This window comes from Macrobrachium rosenbergii, chromosome 52 (assembly GCF_040412425.1).
Source record: "Macrobrachium rosenbergii isolate ZJJX-2024 chromosome 52, ASM4041242v1, whole genome shotgun sequence".
Classification (NCBI taxonomy): domain Eukaryota; kingdom Metazoa; phylum Arthropoda; class Malacostraca; order Decapoda; family Palaemonidae; genus Macrobrachium; species Macrobrachium rosenbergii.
In genome coordinates this window covers 26,895,590-26,919,591 of record NC_089792.1, presented here as the reverse complement: position 1 = coordinate 26,919,591, position 24,002 = coordinate 26,895,590, and the positions used below count along the sequence as shown (strand labels likewise).

The 24,002-nt window shown below is 36.6% G+C and overlaps 1 protein-coding gene across 2 annotated transcripts in view; it reads left to right on the top strand.

The window, feature by feature from the left end:
- The window catches only part of LOC136833773 (ataxin-2 homolog), a 283,147-nt gene that overhangs the window by 66,275 nt on the left and 192,870 nt on the right, over nucleotides 1-24,002 (top strand). The window contains exons 6-7 of one of the 2 annotated variants that reach the window (XM_067096025.1): nucleotides 3,668-3,862; nucleotides 18,961-19,155. In XM_067096025.1, coding sequence (XP_066952126.1) covers nucleotides 3,668-3,862; nucleotides 18,961-19,155 — 390 coding nt within the window. Of the gene's footprint in view, nucleotides 1-3,667; nucleotides 3,872-18,960; nucleotides 19,156-24,002 lie in introns of both variants that reach the window. The other variant, XM_067096024.1, reaches the window with a different exon arrangement.

The window sequence follows — 24,002 nt, the reverse complement described above, 5'->3', positions numbered from 1 at the left end:
CACTTAGAACTGCTCATTTTGATAGCTTAAACCAAGAAAACCCTGTAAAAATGCTTATACCTGAGTATTTTAATAGTTTTATCACAAAAATGCATTTATTCATGAAAATTATATGAAAATACAGTAATTAGTGAATATTTCTCAGTGAGAAATACCGCTTAATTGGCGAATTTTCCATGAAATGATGGCTAGATATGTTCCACAGAGAAACCTGCGAATGCGTGAGTCCACGAACCATGAGAACGCGAATACGGGGGGGTTTACCGTATACAATTACCTTTAATATTAAAATTGCTACCTCCTTGGACAGTGAGTAAAATGAGAATTTGTACACACTTAAAATACTTATCAAAAAGTTATTCATATACCCCAGAACACTATAGACAACATACAACAGAACATATAATCTGAAAAGGTCCACATTACGCAGCATACACCAATGGATCTAAGTCAAAATACGGAGTTGGGTATGCTGCAGTGTCCCCAGACAAAACGTAATAGTTCTCTCTACCAGATAATGCCTCAGTATTTACAATTGAGTTATGTGCAATAGCATCAGCCATAAAAATAATTAGAGAAGCCTCATGTAATAATTTTTTTATTTATAGTGACTCCAGAAGCGCTATAAAAGACATTCAAAGCTATAATAAAATTAATAATGTACAACAAATTAAGTTTTCACTCCATAAATTGTATAATAATGGAAAAAAATATTGAAATATGTTGGGTCCCTGCCACTGTAGGGATTAAAGGAAATGAAGAGGCTGATAAAGCAGCCAAAGAAGCAGTTGACATGACAAGAGCAAATGTAGACATCCCTATTAGTGACTATATAAGATATATAAAAACAATCATTGTCAGTAAATGGCAAAATATATGGAATGAAGAACCTGAAAATAATAAATTAAAACAGATAAAATCCAGTGTTGGAAAATGTAGTTCTTCATATCAGAGAGAGACACACACTAGTAATTCTGATGCGTCTTGAATAGCCCATACCCGTTTGACACATGGACACTTAATGAGCAGTCCATGTGTCCCTCCTCCCAAATGCCCAGATTGCAAAGTGTTGATAACTGTCAAACATGTATTGTGTGAATGTCCAAAATATAACCTGCAGCGATTATCAAATTTGGAAATAGATCAATGAAGGAAATTTTATCAAAATCTATTACATTTTCAGTAATACCAATTTTCATGTTCATGAGGAGCTGTGATCTAATTGACAAAATATAAAAAGCAAATAATAGATACGAAAACCCGTAGGGGTCTAATGAATTTTAAAACAACTAAATTTTAAAATTTTAATAAATTTATTTTAAATTTTAGTATACCTTTTTAGTGAGTATATATGGAAACATGAGTATGTATGTATTTATTGTGTGAGTGTGTTCCAGTATGAGAGTGTGTGCCTCTGTGCAGTTTTTAATTTCATTTTCATTTATTCATCACTGCATCGAGTGACCTATTTGGTCCTAGTGCTAGGCTTTAAACCTAGACCTGTCATTTCATCCAAATCCTTGGGCCAGCCCTATGAGAGCTGATAGTCAGCTCAGTGGTCTGGTTGAACTGTTTTATCATCATCATTGTATAACTTCATACTGTATAATTTTCTTTAAAATAGTGTACTTTATTTAACACATTCAGCCTACATTCCCAAGTTAGCCTAGCCATAAGCCAGCTATGTAACTTTTCTCAGAATCTGCAGAATATTATCGGTGACTTTTGTCTCCTAAATTTACTATCATAATTATTGGTACAGGCAGTCCCCGGTTAATGGCGGGCTCGGTTAACAGCGATCTGGTTTTACGGTGCTTGTCTAGTGATGAAAATCGGCAATTTTCGGCACCGAAAATCGCCGATTTCCACTTATCGGGGCCGATAATTGGGTATTGGCGCCAATACATACCTAACAAAGGTGTCGATAACTGAAAATCAGCGTTTTCTGGTGCCAATAAGCCCGAAAACCGCCAATTTTCAGTTAGCAGTGATTTTCGGTTATCATCACCCTCAGAGCAGAACCCCTGCCAATAACGGGGACTGCATGTATAAGTTTCTTTGTCATTTCTTTTGATTGTAGAGGTAATGAAATGACAAAAATAAAGAATGAATTTTGGCGGTCACTCAGTGCATTTGAATGTCAACATGAAAACATAAACAAATCTCACTGCTATCTATTGAGGAAAATAAACACTAAACGTTCACTAATGGGAAAAACATTTTCTAGCTTAAATAAAGATTTATGCTTGCGCTTCTTACCTCTAGCATCATCTGATCTCATGGGTGGCATATTGATTGGGTAAATACCTATATGATAGAACTATGGGGTTGCTCTACATTGGGTATTACCTTGGAAATTTAATTTTCCTGTAGTATTATGGTTACTTATTAACAATTTACTGTGATTTTTTGGCGGTCAACTGTAATTAACCTGTAATTAACATCAGAGCTGATATGTATATGTATGCTGGCCATCCTGGAATGCTGTCGCGCATACTCAGTTTTATAGGGGAAGTTTTAGTGAAAAGTGGAGTTTCCTTCACGGGGGCAGGGTTCGCCCCCAACTAAGTAACACGGCCTGCTAGGTTAGGTTAGGTTAGGGTATGTTAGGTTAATAAAGCTCCTTTTATAATAGGTTTCCGTAACCAATCCCTTCTTGAACATAGGGGTCTCTAACGACTTTCGCATGCTTGGAACCAATCCATAACAACAGCATGGCAGCCCATATGGAGTTACCCTATAGTTTTACCAAATATACAGCTATACAAAAGAAATTACCAGAACCGTGTCAACTACAGGTCTTTTAAGCAATCTAAGAGTAAGGAATTCGTGCATTGCAAAATGTCTCATTGTTTTGATTAAAAGTTTTGTCTGGGTGGAGCCTTCTCAAGTGGAATCTTTAAAAATATATATTTATTCATTTAAAGTTAATATTGAAAACATTTGACTTCACTTGTTTTCATTACTAGCAATCATTTTCATAAAAACAAAAGAGGTATGACCAGTTTTTGCTGTCTGGAAGTTGTAAACAATACGTGGCGCCACCCTAGTAGCCGCGCAATGAATTAATGGCGGCTGACTCAAAATCAAGCCAAACCACGGGAGTTCCCGGACCACAGAATGCCGGTTTTAAGAGTTTCAACTGTATTTATTAGTCGGACCACACTCATAGTATTACAATTCTGAGTACCATCCTGAGGAAGGACTGAAAGATTGGAAATCAGACAGGCAAGAGCTTCTACACTTACGCCAACTATCAGATCCTCTTGATACCTAAGGAATGTTAAATACCCCTTAGATACTCTCTCTAAAAAAATAAAAAGGTCAGTGATCAGTTGATCAAAAACATTCAGAAAGTACAGTACCAACAAGTACAAATAACATGACTACAGTCATCCACCTGAAAGAGCAACCAAACTGGATTTCAGTGGATGGAAAACAAAAGTGAAAGGATTTGTTGTTTTTAAATTGTCAGCCTTTGATTTTTGAACTTTGTAATATTAGTTGCAGCTATTTTTCTTACTATTAAGTATTGTACTACCACTCTTCTTTTAAATTTTCAGTACCTTGAAGTAGGCAGATGTGTACAGAATTTTAGTGAAGTCACTTAATTATTCATGGTTGGTACTTGTAAGTTAAACTTTTAACGATTTGTTTTTTGCTACAGTGGCAGAACACTCAACAGTCTACCCTTATGATGAATCCAACCAACCGAATGAATCTCCCTGGAAACAATATTGCTCATGGTCGTGGAAGTGGGATGCCTAATATGGGTCGACCGAATATATTTTCTTTATTTGGACCTGGTCCACCTTCGCAGGGACAAAATCCTGGTAGTTTCTCCTTGATGGGAAATTTACCGGTAGGTATTGTAAGTAATATGTGTTAAGTTTTTAAGTATACACTAATTGTATTATTTTCATCAGTGCACATTTTTAAGGACAAAAATGCTTTTCCTGTTTGTTTCAGGCACTGGAAAAGTAGCACTGATGCATGCTTATACTTATGCACCATCAACTCATGATCGGTGATTGGTACTGATTTATTTATAAAAAGTTTGCATGGTGAGCTGTTTATAACTTTTTAATGTTCATGTGATGAACAAACTTATTATTTTAGTGATAGCTGTATTGTTGAGCAGGTTGTTGCACCATTCTGTAGTTCTAAGTTTAATTTATTTTTATTTGTATAATCTAACTTGAATTTCGATAGTCACTCCTTACTTCTGAGTTTTTTTATACAGTGGTGTCATCCTTCTTTCATCTTCAATGAAATTTTGCTGTTGTCTGGGATTTCAGTTGACATATCCTACACTTATACAAACCCTTGGTCGTTACATATGGGATTTATTTTCAGCACAAGCTGAGCCAGCCATTTAACTTAAAACAAGGTGGATATTGGTAGTTGGCTACCAACGGAAGATGAGGAATCCCTCCCATCCAGATGGTACGCATTCACTTATTGGCCATTGGCTGTGTCTGAGACAGACACGTCTCTTCTACTGCCTGCCGTTTGTTCAGTGAATTGGTCATTTACTGAAAACGGAGGCTGACTGCTACCTGTGAATAAGACCCGTCAACTTACGTTATGAAGGATGCAAAAGTTGGCAGAACGATCCCTTTCACTTGTATGTATATGGAATTGTAACATCCATTAGCCGTTAGCTGATGCTCAAGCTAAAACATGTACGTGATGGAAAGGCATTGCATAGAAGTGCTATTGATGCACTTGCACATAAGTTTTCACCTTTCAAGAAGTCCACAGCAGTTCTATCAAAGCGCTTCGCTCGATAGAATTGAACGAGACGGTGATCGAACTTGAATTGGTGCTTCGTGGCATGTCCGTAGGCCATCCCATTCTCTTCCTAAACCTTCATGTGAGCGAGGTCGGTGGTCCATTCCCGCTCAGGCATGCCATCCTGAAATAACTTCCACACCTCCCTGGGCAACAGCATTGTGTCGATATACGGCTGTACATCCATGCTGTCACATCCCCAGCCACGTGAACTTGATTCTCCTAGGAGAACGAGAATGTGGGAGACGAGGAGATGCTGAGGAGCAAGGCTGAATGGCCAATTTGACTGAAGTAATCGCGCATACATTTGTGTCCTCACAGATGTGGATGGACGATCCGACATGTTCTTGGGAGCTGAAATGATGATCAGAGGACCTCCGGTAGAGTGTGAACAGGGAGGAGTTCTGGAATGACAGAGACTATTGTCACAGATGTGCAAGCGATGAGGCGACAACTGCCTAGTCTGGAAACACTCCCGCAGCCGTGCAGACTCTCTCAAGTCTGCCATATGATAGCAGGACCCAGAAGGAAACGGCTGAACTTCTGAAGCCTTTACTACACGGGATTTCTTAACAGGAGCCTTGTCATCTTTCCTATGAACTCGAACAGGGGGATCGAGGGGATGACGACGCTGCCGTAGACTTTCAAATCTCCAACTTTCCACAGAATGCATGAAACAAATACTAAGGAGATAGGTGATGGGTTGTGTAAATACAAAAAAGTAAAAAAAATTATATATAAGGAGAAAGGCTCCAAAACTTATACAGGCCAAATCATATATCATTAGTGAGACATAGAAAAACATTGAAATGTTTCAGTATATCAAGATATGCAAAGTATAAACAAAAATATAAACAATATACATACAGTATTATAAAAACATACAGTAATACCTCGATCTTACACAATTCAAGTTGCACAAATTCACAGACACGCAAACTTTTTCGCAGACACGCAACATGCGAATTCTCGAGAGAGAGAGTGAGAGAGATAAGGGTTGTCTTTACTTAAGAGAGTGAAATTATTTATCAATTATTATGGAGAGAGAGAGAGAGGTTGTCCTTACTTGAAATATCAAGTTAAATTATTTATGAATTAGTACGGAGACACAGAGAATAACGTGAGAGAGAGAGAGAAGTTATTCTTATGTTAGATATCAAAAGATGGAAATTCATGATTTATCAAAGAAAAAGAAAGAGAGAGAGAGAGATAGCACCAGAAATCTTTTAACACGCTGTGGGCAATGATTGACATGTCTGACAGCTTTGCCCTTTCCCCTCTCTTCAAATGTTCCTCAAAAGATCGGGAAATTATATTTGTTTGTTTAAAATATCACATAATTTGCTATGGAAATTTATAAATTTTATCATTACAGTTATTGTTATTGTTATTATATTATTATTATTATTATATATATATTTTTTTATTAGTCTTATCTTATTAATATTTGAAAATTGGTACTCATTATTATTAGTTCCTCATTGGACGGGTGGGTATCGTTCTCAGCTAGCACTCTGGTGGTCCCGTGTTCGATTATCCGACCGGCCAATGAAGAATTAGAGGAATTTATTTCTGGTGATAGAAATTCATTTCTTGTTATAATGTGGTTCGGATTCCACAATAAGCTGTAGGTCCCGTTGCTAGGTAACCAACTGGTTCTTTGCCACACAAAATAAATCTGATCCTTCAGGCCAGCCCTAGGAGACTTGTTAATCAGCTCAGAGGTCTGGTTAAACTAAGGTATACTTAAGTACTCATTATTAGGTAAATTATTTATTTTATCATGCAAAACAAACATATACGTGTAACCATAAAAATTCTCTCATCTCTCACTGAGATGACAGAATTTTTATGGTTACATGTATAGGTTTGTTTTGTTGATAAATAAATGATTTACTTAATAATAAGTACTAATTTTCAAATATTGATAAGAGTGATAACATTAAATAACAACAACAACAACAATAATAGTAAAATAATAATACAATTGTAATTATAAATTTATACATTTCTATAGTAAATTATGTGATATTTTAAACAAACAAATATAATTCCCGATTTTTTGAGAAACCTTTGAAGAGGGGCGAGGACAAAGCTGTCAGACATGTCAATCTTGCCCACAGCGTGTCAAAAGATTTCTGGTTCTCTCTCTCTCTCTCTCTCTCTCTCTCTCTCTCTCTCTCTCTCTCTCTCTCTCTCTCTCTCTCTCTCTCTCTCTCTCCTTCATAAATCATGAATTTCCATCTTTTGATACCTAACGTAAGAATAACTCTCTCTCTCTCTCTCTCTCTCTCTCTCTCTCTCTCTCTCTCTCTCTCTCTCTCTCTCTCTCTCTCTCTCTCTCTCTAATCATGAATTCCCATCTTTTGATATCTAATGTAAGAGTAACTTTCTCTCTCTCTCTGTCTCCATAATAATTCATAGATAATTTAACTTGATATTTTAAGTAAAGACAATCTCTCTCTCTCTCTCTCTCTCTCTCTCTCTCTCTCTCTCTCTCTCTCTCTCTCTCTCTCTCTCTCTCATAGTTAGCGCTCACACATTTTTACAGCTTACTATTTCTCTGTATGTCTTTACCTGTACAGTAGATAGTGTAAATTGATCTAATTTTACCTGTACCATCTATGATTTGTAAATGTGCTAGTGTGGCAAGTACGTTCTAAAACATACATACATAATAACTAAGAGTGTTAGAGACATAATAACCAAGAGTTTTAAAACACAGAGGCATAATAACGAAGAGTTGTATTAGTCCAAATAAAAAACACTTTGTTCATGAAAAAGCAGTTTAGAACAAAGAGAAAGAGACTTAGAATAAAGAAGTTATTAAAAATAGGTTGAGAAGACTTCTAAAAATAGATTTGTTGGAAGGGGAGAGAGAGAGAAATTCTCTTCCAACTCGCTGTTTTTATGTCAGCCATATATTTCTTTTTTATGGTACTGCATTGTTTAACTTTGAAATGAAATTACAGTAACTTTAATTTCATTTAAAAGTTAGTTTAATACTTGGGGAGCATGATTAATGTCATGTTTAGTATTTAAACTCTAGAAGTGTGCATTTATTAGCATTTTTAGAGACCGTGCCAAACTTTCACGAAAATTCACCTTGCTCGAGGGGTTCTGGAACCTAACGTTGCATAAATTCGGGTTATGACTGTATGTTCAAACACAGAAGAGATAGTCGAACGGCAGGATAGAGAAATAAACACGTGTCTATACCAGACTGTGGCCAAACGAAAACTGCGCAGAATTGAAAGCACTCTGATTTGGTGGGCGGTACTTCTGCTTCGGCCCCTACCATCGGTAACTTACCATACCACCTTGCAAAAGTTTAAAGGCCAGATTTCCAGCTCGCTGAAAGTTGATCCCACATGTAAAGACTGAGGGTTTGTATGTTAGGAAAAATACGAACTACTCTAAAGTTTATTTTGAGCAGTGTAGGAATGCCTTTTAAAATTAGTCAAGAACCATTGTCAAAGGGGCTTTATCTTGCAGGGCTTAAAGATCTGTTGTTCTTCACACGTTCTCCATCTATGTAATTTGGTCCTGGGAAGAACTGAACCTAAACTCCTTTCGTGGAGTTCATATGTAACTGGAAGAGCTAGCTTTTGATGAAATACTGGAAGGACCATAGTCAGTAGTTGAGACTGAAGTCTGCAGTTGTTTGTTAGCACCAGAATGAGTTGTGCCAATTTCTGGTGATGAAAAACTATTCCTCCCCTAAACTGGAGAGAAGGCATAGCTCACAACCTGGTTTAATTCAATCTCTTAAGCCAACTTCTGGGCTAGATTCATTCACCCATTTGTAGCACCAGAGCCTTGAGCAGTTATTCTTTTCACTAATGGGGGATCTTCTTCACTAGTTAAGAAATTTTTCTTGAACAGTTCTCCGTCCTACCCTCATGACCTAGAGTTTATATCATTGTGCATGCTCCTGAATTGTTTAGCATGGCTAATGCTTTACTGATTGATATTAGATATTTGATCAGTTTGATAGTGTTAGGTGCTACTGACAACTAAAGCTTTAAAAATATGTCTGAAATGTAATTAGAAATCTTGTATTATCCGTAAGGTTTTCTGTCTAAAACTCCCTCCAGCCTATTTGTGATGATGAGGGTGGGACTGCAGAGTTGAAATACGTACATTGCAAATGCAGAAGTGTGTCCACATGATAGAAAAGCACCTTGCCTGTGTCACCACTCACCAGTAGCAAAGGACAGAGGATCATGTTATGGATAGTAGGCAGAGAGTAACCATTTTGTGGACTATGGTGACTGTATGCTGTTGTAAGAAGGAAATGGGAAAGAAAGCTTCAAAGATATAAAAAAGGAATTTTATAGCAAATTATTAATGAATCAGTTTTGGAAAGTGAATGACTTTCAGAATTATGCTAAATACCAACAGCAGCATTTTATTTCTTATTGCAAAAGACATTTTAATGAAGAAGGGAGGGTTTCTTGGCAGCATTTTATGTATGGTATCAAACACATGGAAGGAAATAAATCAAAACACAAGTTTTGGTGTGCACACATCTGTGGCTCCTGCTCTGGACTTATGTGATGCCTGTATGGCTCTTATTCCTTCCAGTAATGAGAATTCATGTGCAGTTTTTTCATTGTATGCTCATCTTTATTTACTTTATTTTCATTGAAAGGTTAGCACAATGGCATCAATAGCAGAAGCCTTCAGTTGTTTATTCTTATACCTTGTACTTTTAGCTTGCCATAAAATGGGGATGGCTCTCCAGTATCTTAGTAAAAAAAATAGTGTCTTGATTAGTCCATTCTACCTCCGTTATTGCAAACAGATTGTCGTAGAGAAGAATGATGATCTATATTGCATGACGGCAGTGTTGCAACTAAGTAGTACATGTCCTTCCCTCCAGTTGGTGCCAACTTTGCCCAGACTCATCACTGAATGCCTTTGGCCTATACATTTTCAAAATGAACATTCCAATGGAAAACCCAGATCTAGCATGTTTCTCATTACCATGCACATGTTAACTCATAGTGTGGACAGGCCTTAAGTCTGTGTCAGCAGGGACAACCAGCTCAGCTTTGGCTGGTCATTCTTGGTATAGTAAAGCTGCTGTCTTTGGAGAAACTTGTTGCACATAGCTGTCTCTTGGCATTTGCTTCATTGGTGCCTCAAGTAAGGCTGCTTGGCCACCAACAGCCATCCTCATTGTGTACCGCTCGCTTAGAAAGGAAGGAATGATCTGACCTGGTAGTTGGACTAGGTTCCACTGAACTCCCCATCTCTGGAGAAGCTTCTTGGAAACTGTGAGGACATAGTCTTTTCTCAGTTGATAGGCAGACATTTGTGGCCAGTTTGCCATGCCATCAGGCTGTCAGCTTGCAAGTAAAAATGTGTTGACACCAGCTCATTTGCCAGAGATAAGTACTAGAGACTGAGTTATATATTACATCTTTTTGTGGTGGAGAAGCTGTATAGAGTTTGGGAAATATTGATAACTGGCCTAGTCCATTAGGCTGCTCTGTAGGACTCCTTCCAGTATCCTAGGAACCATTTGTATGTGTATGCCTGTCTGCCATTCAGCCATATTCACCCAGTTTATCACCGTGGGTCCCAGGTTGACCCTGGTGGCTACACATTGTTTGTTACCCCAGTCTGCTGGGTCTTCTGGCAAGTCATCTAAAGAGATTTTCCCCTTTGGCCCACATTTCTTCATCTGACTCACCTGCTGAGGTACTACCAGTCTAAGGAGGTGTTCTCCCTTCATGGAGAGACACTAACCAGGATCTTTTGAGAGAGAGAGTGAGAAAGAAAGACTTATATTACAGGACTCTGCAGATGTCTGTATTTCCCTAGAGGCAGTCAGTAGCTGTGTATCATTGGAAATGGGCCACCTTGAGTGTTTGTTATCATAGACGTAGTTTCTCTTCGGTTGGAGCTACTTAGTTGATTATGGACTTAGGACTTATTTGACCTCCTCTTTTGATATAAGCTTCTCTCATTCTTGCCTGAACCAGGTGTTTCAACTGAGTGCCATGGCTTTCTCTCTAGATGGAACTGTTCATGCTGGTGAGGAGCTTCAGTCTTGTCTATCTTACAAACTCAGGTCTCTGGAGTGGGATGACACATTATAAGTCCCATGGGGAATGTGTAGGTAGACTTCTTACTAAACACTGCTAGTTTTCTAGTCCCAGTTTTGTTGAAGTGCATTGGCAAGCTACATGACTTCTCATATCTAGTCCATTATTACAAGGTGTGAGTATCTCCTTGTTCATAAGTTTTGTGCTTGGAGCAAGCTTTGCAAAATAAGGTATCTGAATAGGACTGAGCATCCGAGGCTCGAGTGTTGGCAGTTGTGTGTTAATACTGGCAGGCACAATTGTTATCCAAGAACTTATTTTTTCTGGCTCTGGGAAATTATCAAGCTGACCCAAGGGTGTCCTGATAAGGATGACGACTACCCTGTATGGATGAGAGGTCACAAAATCTTTTAATTGCCCATCCCTAGCATTTCAAAGGAACTTGTAGATTTTTCAGGCAATGAGAACTTGAGTCTGGCATCAGCAGACCATCGTCACCTAATTCTACCTGATGGGCATTACCCCCAAGTCCTTGGATACCATCTCCTTAGAACCAGTGGTGGCTGCTCAGTAAGTTAATGTGAAGCTGTCCAAGCTCCAATGAGTAGAAAAGCCTCTCACCTAAGGCACAAGTGTAATGTAAGGCTGGGGTCAACTGGGTGAGTGACTGGCTTCTCCCTCCCTTCTTTCTCTCTTGTGATGCAGCTGTGAGGCTGAGCATGTATTGGAATGGGACACGGAGGTGAACTACACAATATATAGTACCCTATTTTAGAGCTTCAGCTTGAAAAATGCAGTTCCTTCCATTCTTATTTTCAACATTGTTTTGTTGGGGGAGGTTGTTTTTGGAACATTAGCATCTAGTGTATTATTTTATGACTGCTGTTCTCAGTTGATGATGTAACTGCCTACTGACTTGAACTTTGTCAAAGGACAGGATCCTCAAAATTTTCTGCCTCAGTGCCCAATCAGCCCCTGCTTCTGTATGCCATGGCTGTATAGGAGTTATAGGGATCAGAGTTTCCCTTGCACATTATTCTTGACAGGGAAAGTGACATCTCTGGGTGAAGATAGAACAGTGCCAGTTCTGAGAGTTAACATTTTGTATAAAAGGCAATAATTTGCATTTTTTCAAATATGTAAAACCAGTCATTGATCATATTCCTACCACAGCCATCCTCATCCTCACATAGTCCTTGATGCTGAAGGAAAAATTGCATGGTATGATGGGAGAGAGTTTCTTACTCATCCACCTACCACTTGTTATCAAATTTCAACAATCTTTTCCTTCTTGAACAGGAATGCTATATAAAAGGAACTTGTTTATATTTCTAGGAAAATAAAAATCATGAAAGTTTGGGACCACCTTGACCTGATGAGGGGCCGCTTGAACCCCAGGAATCTGTTCCCGGGTTTGAGTCCAAGAGTCCCATATACCATTCTGTATTTTTGTGAATTAATCTTTGCAGAATTTTCCTCTTTTGCTAAAATTTATTGGACCTGATCAATAGGAAAAGATATAACTGGGATTGGGTTTATATCCGAAGCTAAATATTGGGAAGTGTGGTAGGACCATCAACTGCCCGATAATGTTTGGACCAGAGAGATATCAGGTGGAACTATTCTTTAGGGCTGGACCACAGATTCCAGGGGGGTCTGGTTCTAGGGATAGGACTCTTGGTATTCTATCTGGTTTGCCCATAACATGATTATGGTGGGGATGATTGTATTCCAGTAATATTATCAGTCCTAGCAAGCAGGTTTGGCTTACACTTGGGCCACTCTAATCATGTTGTGCCATCCCCAGTGGGGTAGGTTATGGAGTGGACATTTGAGAGTCAGTTCTCACTTGTGACATTGATGGAAGAATAAACTCCATGAAAGGCTGATGATATCATTTTAAGGTTATCTGGGTTATTTAATTTTTTGTTTTATACTTAAATCTTCATGACAAGTAATTTTAAAGATTCAAGTACCACTGGGCCCTCTGATGGCATTGTTCTGGCACAGATGATGACTGCTGCTCCAGTACAGAGCAAATCTTCTGGCATGGAAATGGACAATTCTCTGGATAATCCAGATAATCAAAATCAGAGTAGTATTAAAACTTTAATACCTTATAAAACCCATAAAAAGAGTAAATACCGACATGACCCAACCTTGACTCGCCTCGACTCCCTCTTTGGGAATGGAAGTTGGTCAAGGTTCCTAACCATGGAAGCTAACCAAAATATTTCAGCCTTAAAATTGGAAAATTATCTATTAAATATACATCCAACAACAGATATGTCGTTTAGACAAATAAAGGAGAAAACTTGGCTTATAGAAGCCACAACAAAAAGTCAGTCTGAAGACTATTTGTCTTTGAAAAATATAAACAATATTAGCATGCATAAAAGTGAAAAAACACGATACTGTGAATAGCATTCAGGGTACCATTGTACCTCCTAAAAACAACGAACCAGTCGATAAGAAAATGCTATTAGACTCTCAAAAAAAGATACCCCAAGGTCCAAGATTGTGAGGTATATGTTGTACCAAGTAAAAATAGCAATAAAAAAAATATTAAAATAGTAAAAATAAAATTTTAGGGTGAAAATCTACCTCAAAAAAATAAAAATCTTAGACCAAAATTGAGAGTTAAGACCCTATGTCCCAAAACCACTGCAGTGTCAAAATTGCAGTAAGTGTGGGCACACCAAAAAAATCGTCATAATGGACCGGTATGCGCTTATTGTGAATCTACTGAACATACCACACAGTGGAATTGCAGTGAACCTAAGTGTGTAAACTGTGGGCAGAATCATCATGCAAGATCCAAAGAATGCATGTATTATATATACAATACGAAATTAAAAATACTATAAGAACAAATGGGGATGCCTATAAAAGAGGCTAAGTTGGAATTAAAGTGAGAGGAATACAAGATCTGTCTGAGAAACATTCATATTCTTCAATAACTAGAGCAGATAAAGAAACACTAACGCAAACAGATAGAAGTAACAGAGCACAGAAAAGTAAATCTCAAGAAGAAATTAGCAATTTAGAAATAAAAACCAAAATGGTAAAGAATAAAGAAACAGGTACAAATGAGATGGATAATATTTTATTGAATTCATTTGAAATATTAATGCAAATAGAAACAGAGGAGGATGCTACTACTGAAGTAACAGAGGAGGGTCGTGATGGACTGGAAATTAAACATAAAAAAAGTACCTTTGGAGAGAACACCACCCAAAACGAAGAAACCAACTATTATTAGAGAAACACCAGTTAAACCAAAGATAAAGGAGATGAAAAAGAAACAAAAACAAAAACAAGCTAAGAATATACCTTTATCTTCTAAAATAATAGTTAAACCTATGAAGGCAATGTTAAAAAAAATGAAGAAGTGAAAGAGAACCATACCATAGACAACAATGATTATGTCAAAGGAGATGAGATTACTCCTTCTCCAGTAATTGCTACAAGAGCAAATGAAAAAAGAAATATACATGATAATACATGTGGATGTAATGATTGTTTCGTTGAATTATGCAATAACAATAAAAGCATAACAAAAGATGGTGTAACAAACATTATAAGAAATTTTATGAAATATAGGAAAAAAGAAACCACGGATTTGAGTACCCATGAAAAAGGTTGGATGTGCATTGAGCATTTAATTTATTTATTATAAAGAAAAACAAATGAATGTCGTGAGTAAATTATTAGAAAAAATCCAAATAGATAATACAAAAAAAAAAAAAAAAAGAGAGTAAAACTCGACCGCTATAACAAAATATTTTCAACAGCTAGATTATACAATGGAACGTAAATGGTCTACAGACCAGATTACACCTGGGAGAACAACAACGATTACTAAAAGAGTACGAACCAATGATATTATGTTTGCCACATGTCAACAAAACAGTATCAACAGTAGGTAAGTATACCTTAGCATCTACATCTAGAGAGGATGAAGGAAATTTAGGTACTGCTGTATATGTACATAACAAAGTATGTTTTGACAAAGTACCTGTAAATTTTACTGATCTGCAAATATCGAGTATTAAAATACAAATGAAAAACGATAATTATGCAGTTTATAATTTATATAACCAACCTAATAAAAATTATTACTTGACAAACTTAAAGATTTACTTAATAATGCCAAGGAACCTACATTAATAGTAGGTGATTTTAATGCTCACAACCCTATTTGGGACAAGATTTACTTAATAATGCCAAGGAACCTACATTAATAGTAGGTGATTTTAATGCTCACAACCCAATTTGGGACTGTAATTGTACAGACTCAAATAGAGCAGGAAGTAAAATAGAAGAATTCTTAGATTCATATGACATGTGTTGTATAAATGATAACGAAATCAGCACATATTTGTCTAAAACACATGGAACATTTTCCTCAATCGACTTAACTCTATGTACAACCAACATAGTTGACAGTCTGGATTGGAGTACAGTTGATGACTTAAATACAAGTGATCATTTCCCAATATTAATTTTATTATTGCAGAATAATCCCACCAAGCATGTCCCTCAATATAACATTTATAAAACAGATTGGGAACAATATGAATTCCACACTAGGAATATCCCACCATTTGAATATTTAAAAGACCATAATGGAACTAATAAATTTCTTGTTGATTTCATTACAAATGCTGCTGATAAAGCAATACCAAAATCAAAATCTCATCCAACAAAACACAAAGTCCCATGGTGGTCTGAAAAACTTAACAGAATTAATAAAAATAAAACACCAAATTGAAAGATGATTAGATCATTTGAATAGAAATTTCAGTAAAATAAATAAAACATTACCGATATTAGAAGGAACTTTACAAAAAATTACTGTATTATTATTAGAAATTGATACATTGAAACCTGTATATAACAAAATATCTGCAAAATTTATAAGAGAAGTAATTCAAGGAAGAATCATTTCATGGAGGAAATATGTATCAGATCTCTAATAATATTCCCATGCAAAGAATATGGGAAAAATTTAGAAAAATAAATGGTATCCATGTTAAACTACCTAGACATGCCATAATAAAAGATGGGAAAAGAATACTTGATCCTAAAGAAATAAGTAATGTAATAGGAGAAAATTTAGCAAAAGAATGTAGTGGTAATAATTTAGATGAGTATTTCCCTATAAAGAAGAATAGTATGGAATTAATAACAATAAATTTTGAAACAATAAAAGATATATATTATAGTAGAAAGTTTAATATGGAAGAGTTGGAATTTGCTGTGATGAACAGCAATAAATCTGCCCCTGGAGGTGACAATATTTGCTTTGAAATGATCTGCTATTTAGCACCTTTGGCAGAGACATACTTATTAGAGTTTTATAACCACTTATGGCTTCGAAATTTATTTCCTGATGAATGGTGTAAAGCTATAATTATTCCTATCCCCAAACCTGGAAAAGATTCCAGTAATGTAAACAATTACAGACCAATCTCTCTAACAAGTTGTTTATGCAAATTACTAGAGAAAATGGTAAATGGTCAACTAACATGGCACATTCGAGAAAATAAAATTTTGACTCCCACTCAATTTGGGTCAAAATGTAACAGATCTACACTGGATTCTCTATCTAACTTGGGAGACCACATACAAAGAGGATTTGAACGAAAACAAATTACTATAGGCGTCTTTTTTGACGTTGAAAAGGTATATGATACTACATGGAGATATGCAGTATTAAAAAGTTACATAAAAACAGCATGTGTGGACATTTACCTAGGTTTATCGAAAACTTTCTGACACATCTCACTTTTCAGGTGAGAATAGATGATGTATTGTCAAGAACATTTCCACTTGAAAATAATGTTCCACAGTTAAGTGTCCTCAGTGGCACACTGTTTACTTTAGCGATAAATGATATCAGTAATAGTCTACCTATTTGCATTAAAAGTAACTTGTATATGGATGATTTCGCCATATATTATTCAGCATCTCGCATAAAACGTGCAGAGCGAATCATTAATAAAACTATTGTAAAAATAGATGAATGGGCCTCATGTGTAGGCTTCAAATTTTCTATACAAAAGACTCAAGCAGTAATGTTTTATAAAAATAAAAAGTGGAAAAAGGTGAAGAAATAGATTTAAAAATCAGATATCATTCCATATCAGTTGGCCAAACAGCAGAATCTTTGGGATAAGTATTTGATACTCACTTGAACTGGAAAGACCACATAACATACATGAAATCAAAACGTAAAAGAGCATTAAACCTAATTAAAAAAACCATCAAACACTACTTGGGGAGCCGTTAGACATAGCCGTACTTTACTGTATAAAGCAACAGTACTGTCTATCATTGATTATGGAAGCGAAGTATATGGCTCCCCAGTTCATAATGAAGGCCTTGGAATATGTTCAGGAGCTTTTCGATCATCACCAATGTCTTCTTTACAAGTGGAATGTGGTGAAGTACCTCTCTCTCTCCATAGAGAGCTAGTAACAATGAAGAGTGCTTTGAGAATTCAGACAAATGACTCTCTAACCAAAAAATTGTTTGGATTAAGAGTTGTGTTTATAAACAATCATCCACCCTCTTTCCCAATTAGAGCTAGAAGATTGTTTGAGTCGCTAAATATAAATATACAATTACCTTTAATATTAAAATTACCTCCTCCTTGGACAATGAATAAAATGAGAATTTGTACACACTTAAAATATTTATCAAAAAGTCATTCATATACTCCAGAATATAGACAGCATACAGTAGAACTTACAATCCGAAAAGGTCCACATTATGCAATATACGCAGATGGATCTAAGTCACAGTACGGAGTGGGATATGCTGCAGTATCCCTAGACAAAATGCATCCGTTCTCTCTACCAGATATTGCCTCAGTATTTACAGCTGAGTTATAAGCAATAGCATCAGCCATAAAAATAGTTAGGAAGCCTCCTGTAATAATCTGGCACAAGTTTGTTTGACTTAACTGGCACAAGGTTGTTCAACGCAACTGGCACAAGTTTGATTTGGTGATTTATAGCGACTCCAGAAACGCTAAAGAAGCCATTCAAAGCTATAATGAAAAAAATAATTATGTAAAACATATTAAGTTTTACTCCATAAATTGTATAATAAAGGAAAAAATATTGAAATACTGTATGTTGGATCCCTGCCCATGTGGGGATTAAGGAAATGAAGAAGCTGATAAAGCAGCTAAAGAAGCAGTTGACATGACGAGCAAATGTAGACATCCGTATTAGTGACTATTCAAGACATATAAAAACAATCATTGTAAATAAATGGCAAAATATATGGAATGAAGAACCTGAAAATAATGAATTAAAACATAAAATCCAGTGTTGGAAAATGTAGTTCATCATATCAGAGAGACACACACACACACACAAGTAATTCTGACACGTCTTTGAATAGGCCATCCTCATTTGACACATGAACACTTGATGAACAGTCCATGTGCCCCTCCTCCCAAATGCCCAGATTGCAAAGTGTTGATAAGAGTTACGCATGTACTGTGTGAATGTCCAAAATATAACCTGCAGCGATTATAAAATTTTGGAAATAGACCAATAAAAGAAATTTTGTCAGAATCTTCAACATTTTCAGTAATACTGTACCCCTTTTAATGTTCATGAGAAGCTGTGAGTTAATTGATAAAATATAAAAAATCAATCAATCAGTATAATGAATTTAAAAAGAAGTAAATTTCAGGATTTTACTTAATTTATGTTGAATTTTAATATACCTTTTTAGTGAGTCTGTATGGCAGCATGAGTATAAATGTGTGCAGCTTTTAATTTCATTTTCATTTTCATTCATTCATCATTAACGAGTGACCTATTAGGTCCCAGTGCTAGGCTTCTAGCCTAGACCATTCATTTCATCTTAATCCTTTGGGCCAGCTCTATGAGAGCTGATAGTCAGCTCAGTGGTCTGGTTAAACTCTTTAATAATAATAATGATAATAATAATGAAAATTTGGTACTGTACTTTTTGGATATTAATTATTATTCCGTATAGCTTGGCTTCATGCAAATTTGTAGATTAGGTGGAGTGATAAGAATCATGAAGATTATGATAAAATCCTATAATTAACTTCCTTTTACAGTGGAGCACAGGTGTTGGCCCATATAGTGGACCGTCAATTCTCTCACATTTGTTACCAAGACCACAAATTCCACCACCTGATGATATGCGTAATATGATCAAGAAACGTGGTATGAACGATGTTATGCAAGGGTCTCCAAACAAACAAATGAAGATGAATCAGGGACCAGTTAATAACCAACACCAACTACTACCAGTAAGGATGCTACTATTTAAAAAAAAAATAAATAAGAATAGGACAATAAAATGAACTTTGTTGATATTTTTGAAGTTCTTATTGTTAATAATTCTGTTGAATTTAATGATTTATAGATAAAAAATTGGGAAATCCACTGGGGCTTTAGTGGTACCACACCTAACTGGATTTCAGTACTTAATGGTAAAGAAAATTTTATGCCTAACAGAATAATCCAGAAAATACACTACTTTTATTGGGCTTTGAAATGAGCATAACCAATGCTTACTCAACAGAATATTCTGTTAAGCATGCTTGATTTTTGTGATGCAGAAACAAACATAATTGACACTTTCCTGTATAAACATGTTAGTGTGTGTTCTCTTGCTTTTAGAGTAAGCAATACATTATGCCCCACTGTTTGTATGCTGGAGTCAGTCATTTAGCTTTTGTTGTCTGCCTTATAAAGGCCCTGCACTTTCTATTATCTCTATCTTTAGTGTTTTTGCTTTTAAAAATTATGTGTGTGTGGTTATTTTTACTCTTGTGCTGGAAGTTCTAAACTGGTATATTTTATAGGCACATATGTACTTGCAGTGGATTGTTTTATAAATTTATACTTAAAAAAGTAATTTGTTTTAAAAGTGAGTGTCACTCGTTATGTGATCACATGTTAAGAAAGTTTGAAATGTTAAGTTAAAGTGCAGTTTCCTCTATTTATGTACTTTAGACTAGGCAGTACACTACTGTAAGTTTGATCAGACATGAAAAGCAATAATTTTGGTAAGTTAATGCATTTTATGGAAAGCAATTACCTGTACATTCATTGTTAATTTTGCAAGCACATGCTCTGAAAATTTTGTTTAAAAGTAGTGTGATTGCATCTGTGTTAGTACTATAGAATAGATAATCACTTGAAGTAGTTCTGTACATGAATTTTTTTTTATAAGTGATTGCTGCATGGTTTCTTGATTTTGTGAACACTTGTCAAGAAATTCCAAGAATTGTGGTTAAAAGAAGTATAATTGCAATTGGGTATACATACATTACAGAATAGGTAACCATAGTTAAACATCATTATCAGTTTCTTACATGAACTTTCTACAAGTGATTGCACCATGCTTTGTTGATCTTGCAAAATCATACTTTGAAATCCTGAGAATTGTAATTAAAACGATTTTGAGTACTGTTGTTTGGCAATGCTCATGTTTCAGCAGATTTTCATCAGGATTGCTATTTTCTCTCTCTCTCTCTCTCTCTCTCTCTCTCTCTCTCTCTCTCTCTCTCTCTCTCTCTCTCTCTCTCTCTCTCTCTCTCTCTCTCCTTGCACATACATGCATGTCTCATGTTGTGATAAACTCTGCATTTACTGTAACTGGTTGCAGTAGTATTACTTACTTAATGAGTATGCTTACAAAATATGTAAATTACGGTGTATACATTACAAAACAAGACCAAAAGCGTCATTATGTCTTGTTTAATTCAAATTAAATAATCTCTCTCTCTCTCTCTCTCTCTCTCTCTCTCTCTCTCTCTCTCTCTCTCTCTCTCTCTCTCTCTCTCTCTCTCTCTCGTTAGTTATAAACAAGTGAAATTTAACAGTTGCTGCAGGGTATTGTACTGAGTAGGCCCGTCTTTGTTACTTAACAGATTTCATTTCTTACCAGGAAGAGCAGTCTCCCAGCTGTCCTTTAAGTTGAGGTGCCTTTGCATACATAGCAGGCATAATAGAAATGCGTCATTAAGTTTGTATGTTTATGGACCTCAGGTATTTTAACAGCAGTGTTAACTGCAGTAATCTTACTTGTATCTGGAGCAATACACCAAAGGCCCTGCCAGAAAATTGAAATTTCTTGATATGGTGAAAAAGCACCACATGTAAAATGGCAACTTCGTGCCCTTACTCCCCGTACCTTGTCAATAATGAATAACTTTATATTCTAAATATGTATATTCCAAACTGGTTGGAAGAGGCATTAAGATGCTTTTTGGGTTCAGGCCATTAAGAGGTGGCAGACATGAGATTCCTGCTGATTGAACTTAAAATGGTAACAAAGGGTGCTGGAGTGTTCACTTGTATTTCTGAGCTAAACAACTGAGTTACTGAAGAAGTGGATGGTTATGGGCTTCGGTGCAAGGGAGTTAAGGTCTGAGGAAGCTGTCAAGGGTACTCTGACAATAACAACAACAATTCTTCATCACAGTCACTGTCTGCCGCATTTCTCGAATCCCTTTAGCAAACTCCAGCGCCCTGGGAAGGTTTTTGGTTGATGTTTGAATTCTCCATAATTTCAATAAACATATCGAAGAGAGCCCTCGTGCATTTATACAAAGGTGCTGGTTGTGATGCAGACTCATCTTTGTTACTGTCTTCTTCAAGGTCTTCTTCCTCTGTCTCATCAGCAGCAACTGTAGCAGTTGTTGGACAAAAGTTAGAAGCCTGAATTGCCAACGTCATCATCCAGCAACATCTTGGGAATGTTGTTGCCTCCTGTGGTGAGTTGGGCGCGATAGTCATCAAAATCAAAGTCTTGGAAGTTGATCTTTCCCGCTTTGCCATTGGTCCAGGGTCTGGACAGTGACATGATGTATTTCAAGCATCTGCAAAGCTGTAGATGGCGGATTTCAGCAAATACTTTCAAGATTCCTCTGAGTCTGTTTCCCCCCTTGTATCCAAGTCTTGCTCCTTTTCCTCCTCATCCTCAGACACCACCACCACCTCCTCCTGGAACTGACTCCAATATAGCCATTGGTTGAAAGAGTACAGTTGTATTAGGTGGCAAAAACATGACCTCAATAAGACTTCTTGTCACCAACCAACTGGATTGTGTTAGGATGTGAAGGCGCATTGCCACAAGAACCAAAAACCTTCACCTGATCTCTAGTAATTCCAAGGTCCTATGTCCCTGATGACTAATAACCTTACAAAAGTGTTCATGGACCCAATTGGAAATTATCTCAGAGGTGAACCAAGCCTTTGCCTTAAGATACCAAATCACTGAGATTATCCATCAACCCACACAGGGTATATGTTTGCTTTGCATGTCCATCTACCACTGGTTTGCAATGATGCCCACCAGAAGCAACTGCGCATATCAGCAGACACACATCGTTTTGTAAGCTTTTGACAGAGTAAATTCTTTTTCTTCTTACCAGCCAGGGAGATAGTAGGCAATGAACATTAGAATAAATCAAGTTTCATCAGTGTTGTAGATTTTATTTAAAATAAGCCCTTCCTTTTTTCATCAGGTCTTTAAGTATCTACAGTACTGCAATTCATCTTATTGCCCTCAGAAGCATCCAAAGCTTTGCCATGCATCTACTTGTTGGAAAGCCAATGTTGAATCTTGAACTGAACCAGCCAACCTTCAGATGCAAGTCTGTAATCCCATGCAGACCTACAAACTTCATTGCAGCAACCTTCAACTCAGCTCGCACATGTGCACACCAACAGCCCTTTACTGAAAAGACAGATCAAGGTTGACTGTTTAACTTCACATGACAGGATTTTGCCAAGCCCAACTCAAATTGTCTTCTTCCCAAAGTCACTTGTGTACTTCTTCACCCTCTCCTTAGTAGCCTTGATATCCTGCAGGGGGTAGACTGGGTAATGCCATACTCTATGACCAACCGATCTTAATCCTTTTGATGATTTCCAGGTTTTCTTTTTTTAAAGGTCAGCACCTTCCTATCCCCTTTTAGGAGGTGGTGGGGCCATATAGAGAATACACATCACTACATGCAGCAACAATAGCACCTGCAGTGCTGCAGGCACTGCAACAAAGGTAATGCTTTGAGGAGAAAGCATCACTACATGCAATCACACAACTGTTCAAAGCACAAATACTGAAAACTGAATTGGATCTGGGCAAAGGAGAGAAGTGTGCTTTTCTCACAGAGTGCATTGACAATCTTCAGTTGTAGCTAGTTAGAGGAGGAAATTTTTATGATGTTATCATGATACATATTCAAAAGAAAGAATCACTATCACCTGTAATGACATGCATTTCCACCTAAAGTACAAAATTTACAAAAAACACGAGTGCTTGCCCACCCACTCACCGTCTACCATGTCCTATTGTACTGACAGTGCAATAAGTCTCGACCAGTTAAAAGTGATAACGTAATATGTGATGACCAATCAAGTGACTTAGTGGTTTTCAACCAATAGCAGTTGTGAAAGCTCTCAAGTTTAAATGCCTGCCTACCCCTCCCCACCCATCCTACTCAGCCTCCCTCCCTCCCAAAACTCTTTCCTCCCTTCTACTGCCCTCACAATAACCCTTTCTCAGTATGCTAATTCCTATAAGCAGTGTTAACAACACCTTTTTGCTCACAGAATTACTAACCATCCAATTGTTGTTTATATAATTTTTACAAAAATTTATGTATATAATACAAATATTGAGGTGCTGTAAACCCTCCTGATAATGTTGAGTTCTTGAGAAGGTGAAACCAGTTAATTGAAGGACTACTGTACATAAGGTCATTCTGCTGGAACAGTTCTTTGTGCCTACAATGGTCTTGTTAGTCATATCCAACAATAACAATTTCTCCCCATCCCCTTTTATCCTATTTTCCTTCTCTGATGCATTGATGAGAGAGAGAGAGAGACTAGCTTTCTGTGTGTATGATTGTATATATAAAATACCACTCTAGAAATACATTGAATTTATTTTAGCATGTTTGTTTATTAATACTTTTTTGCTGATAAATATGGGCATGGTAATTATTTACCAGGTGCACATAAAAGGAATGCAGGGTTGAGAGGTTGTTTACCATGGATAACAATTAACCAAAAATCTCAGAATTTCTGCAGGATGAACAGAATGATGCTTACTTAAAAAAATAATACTTTTTACACAAAT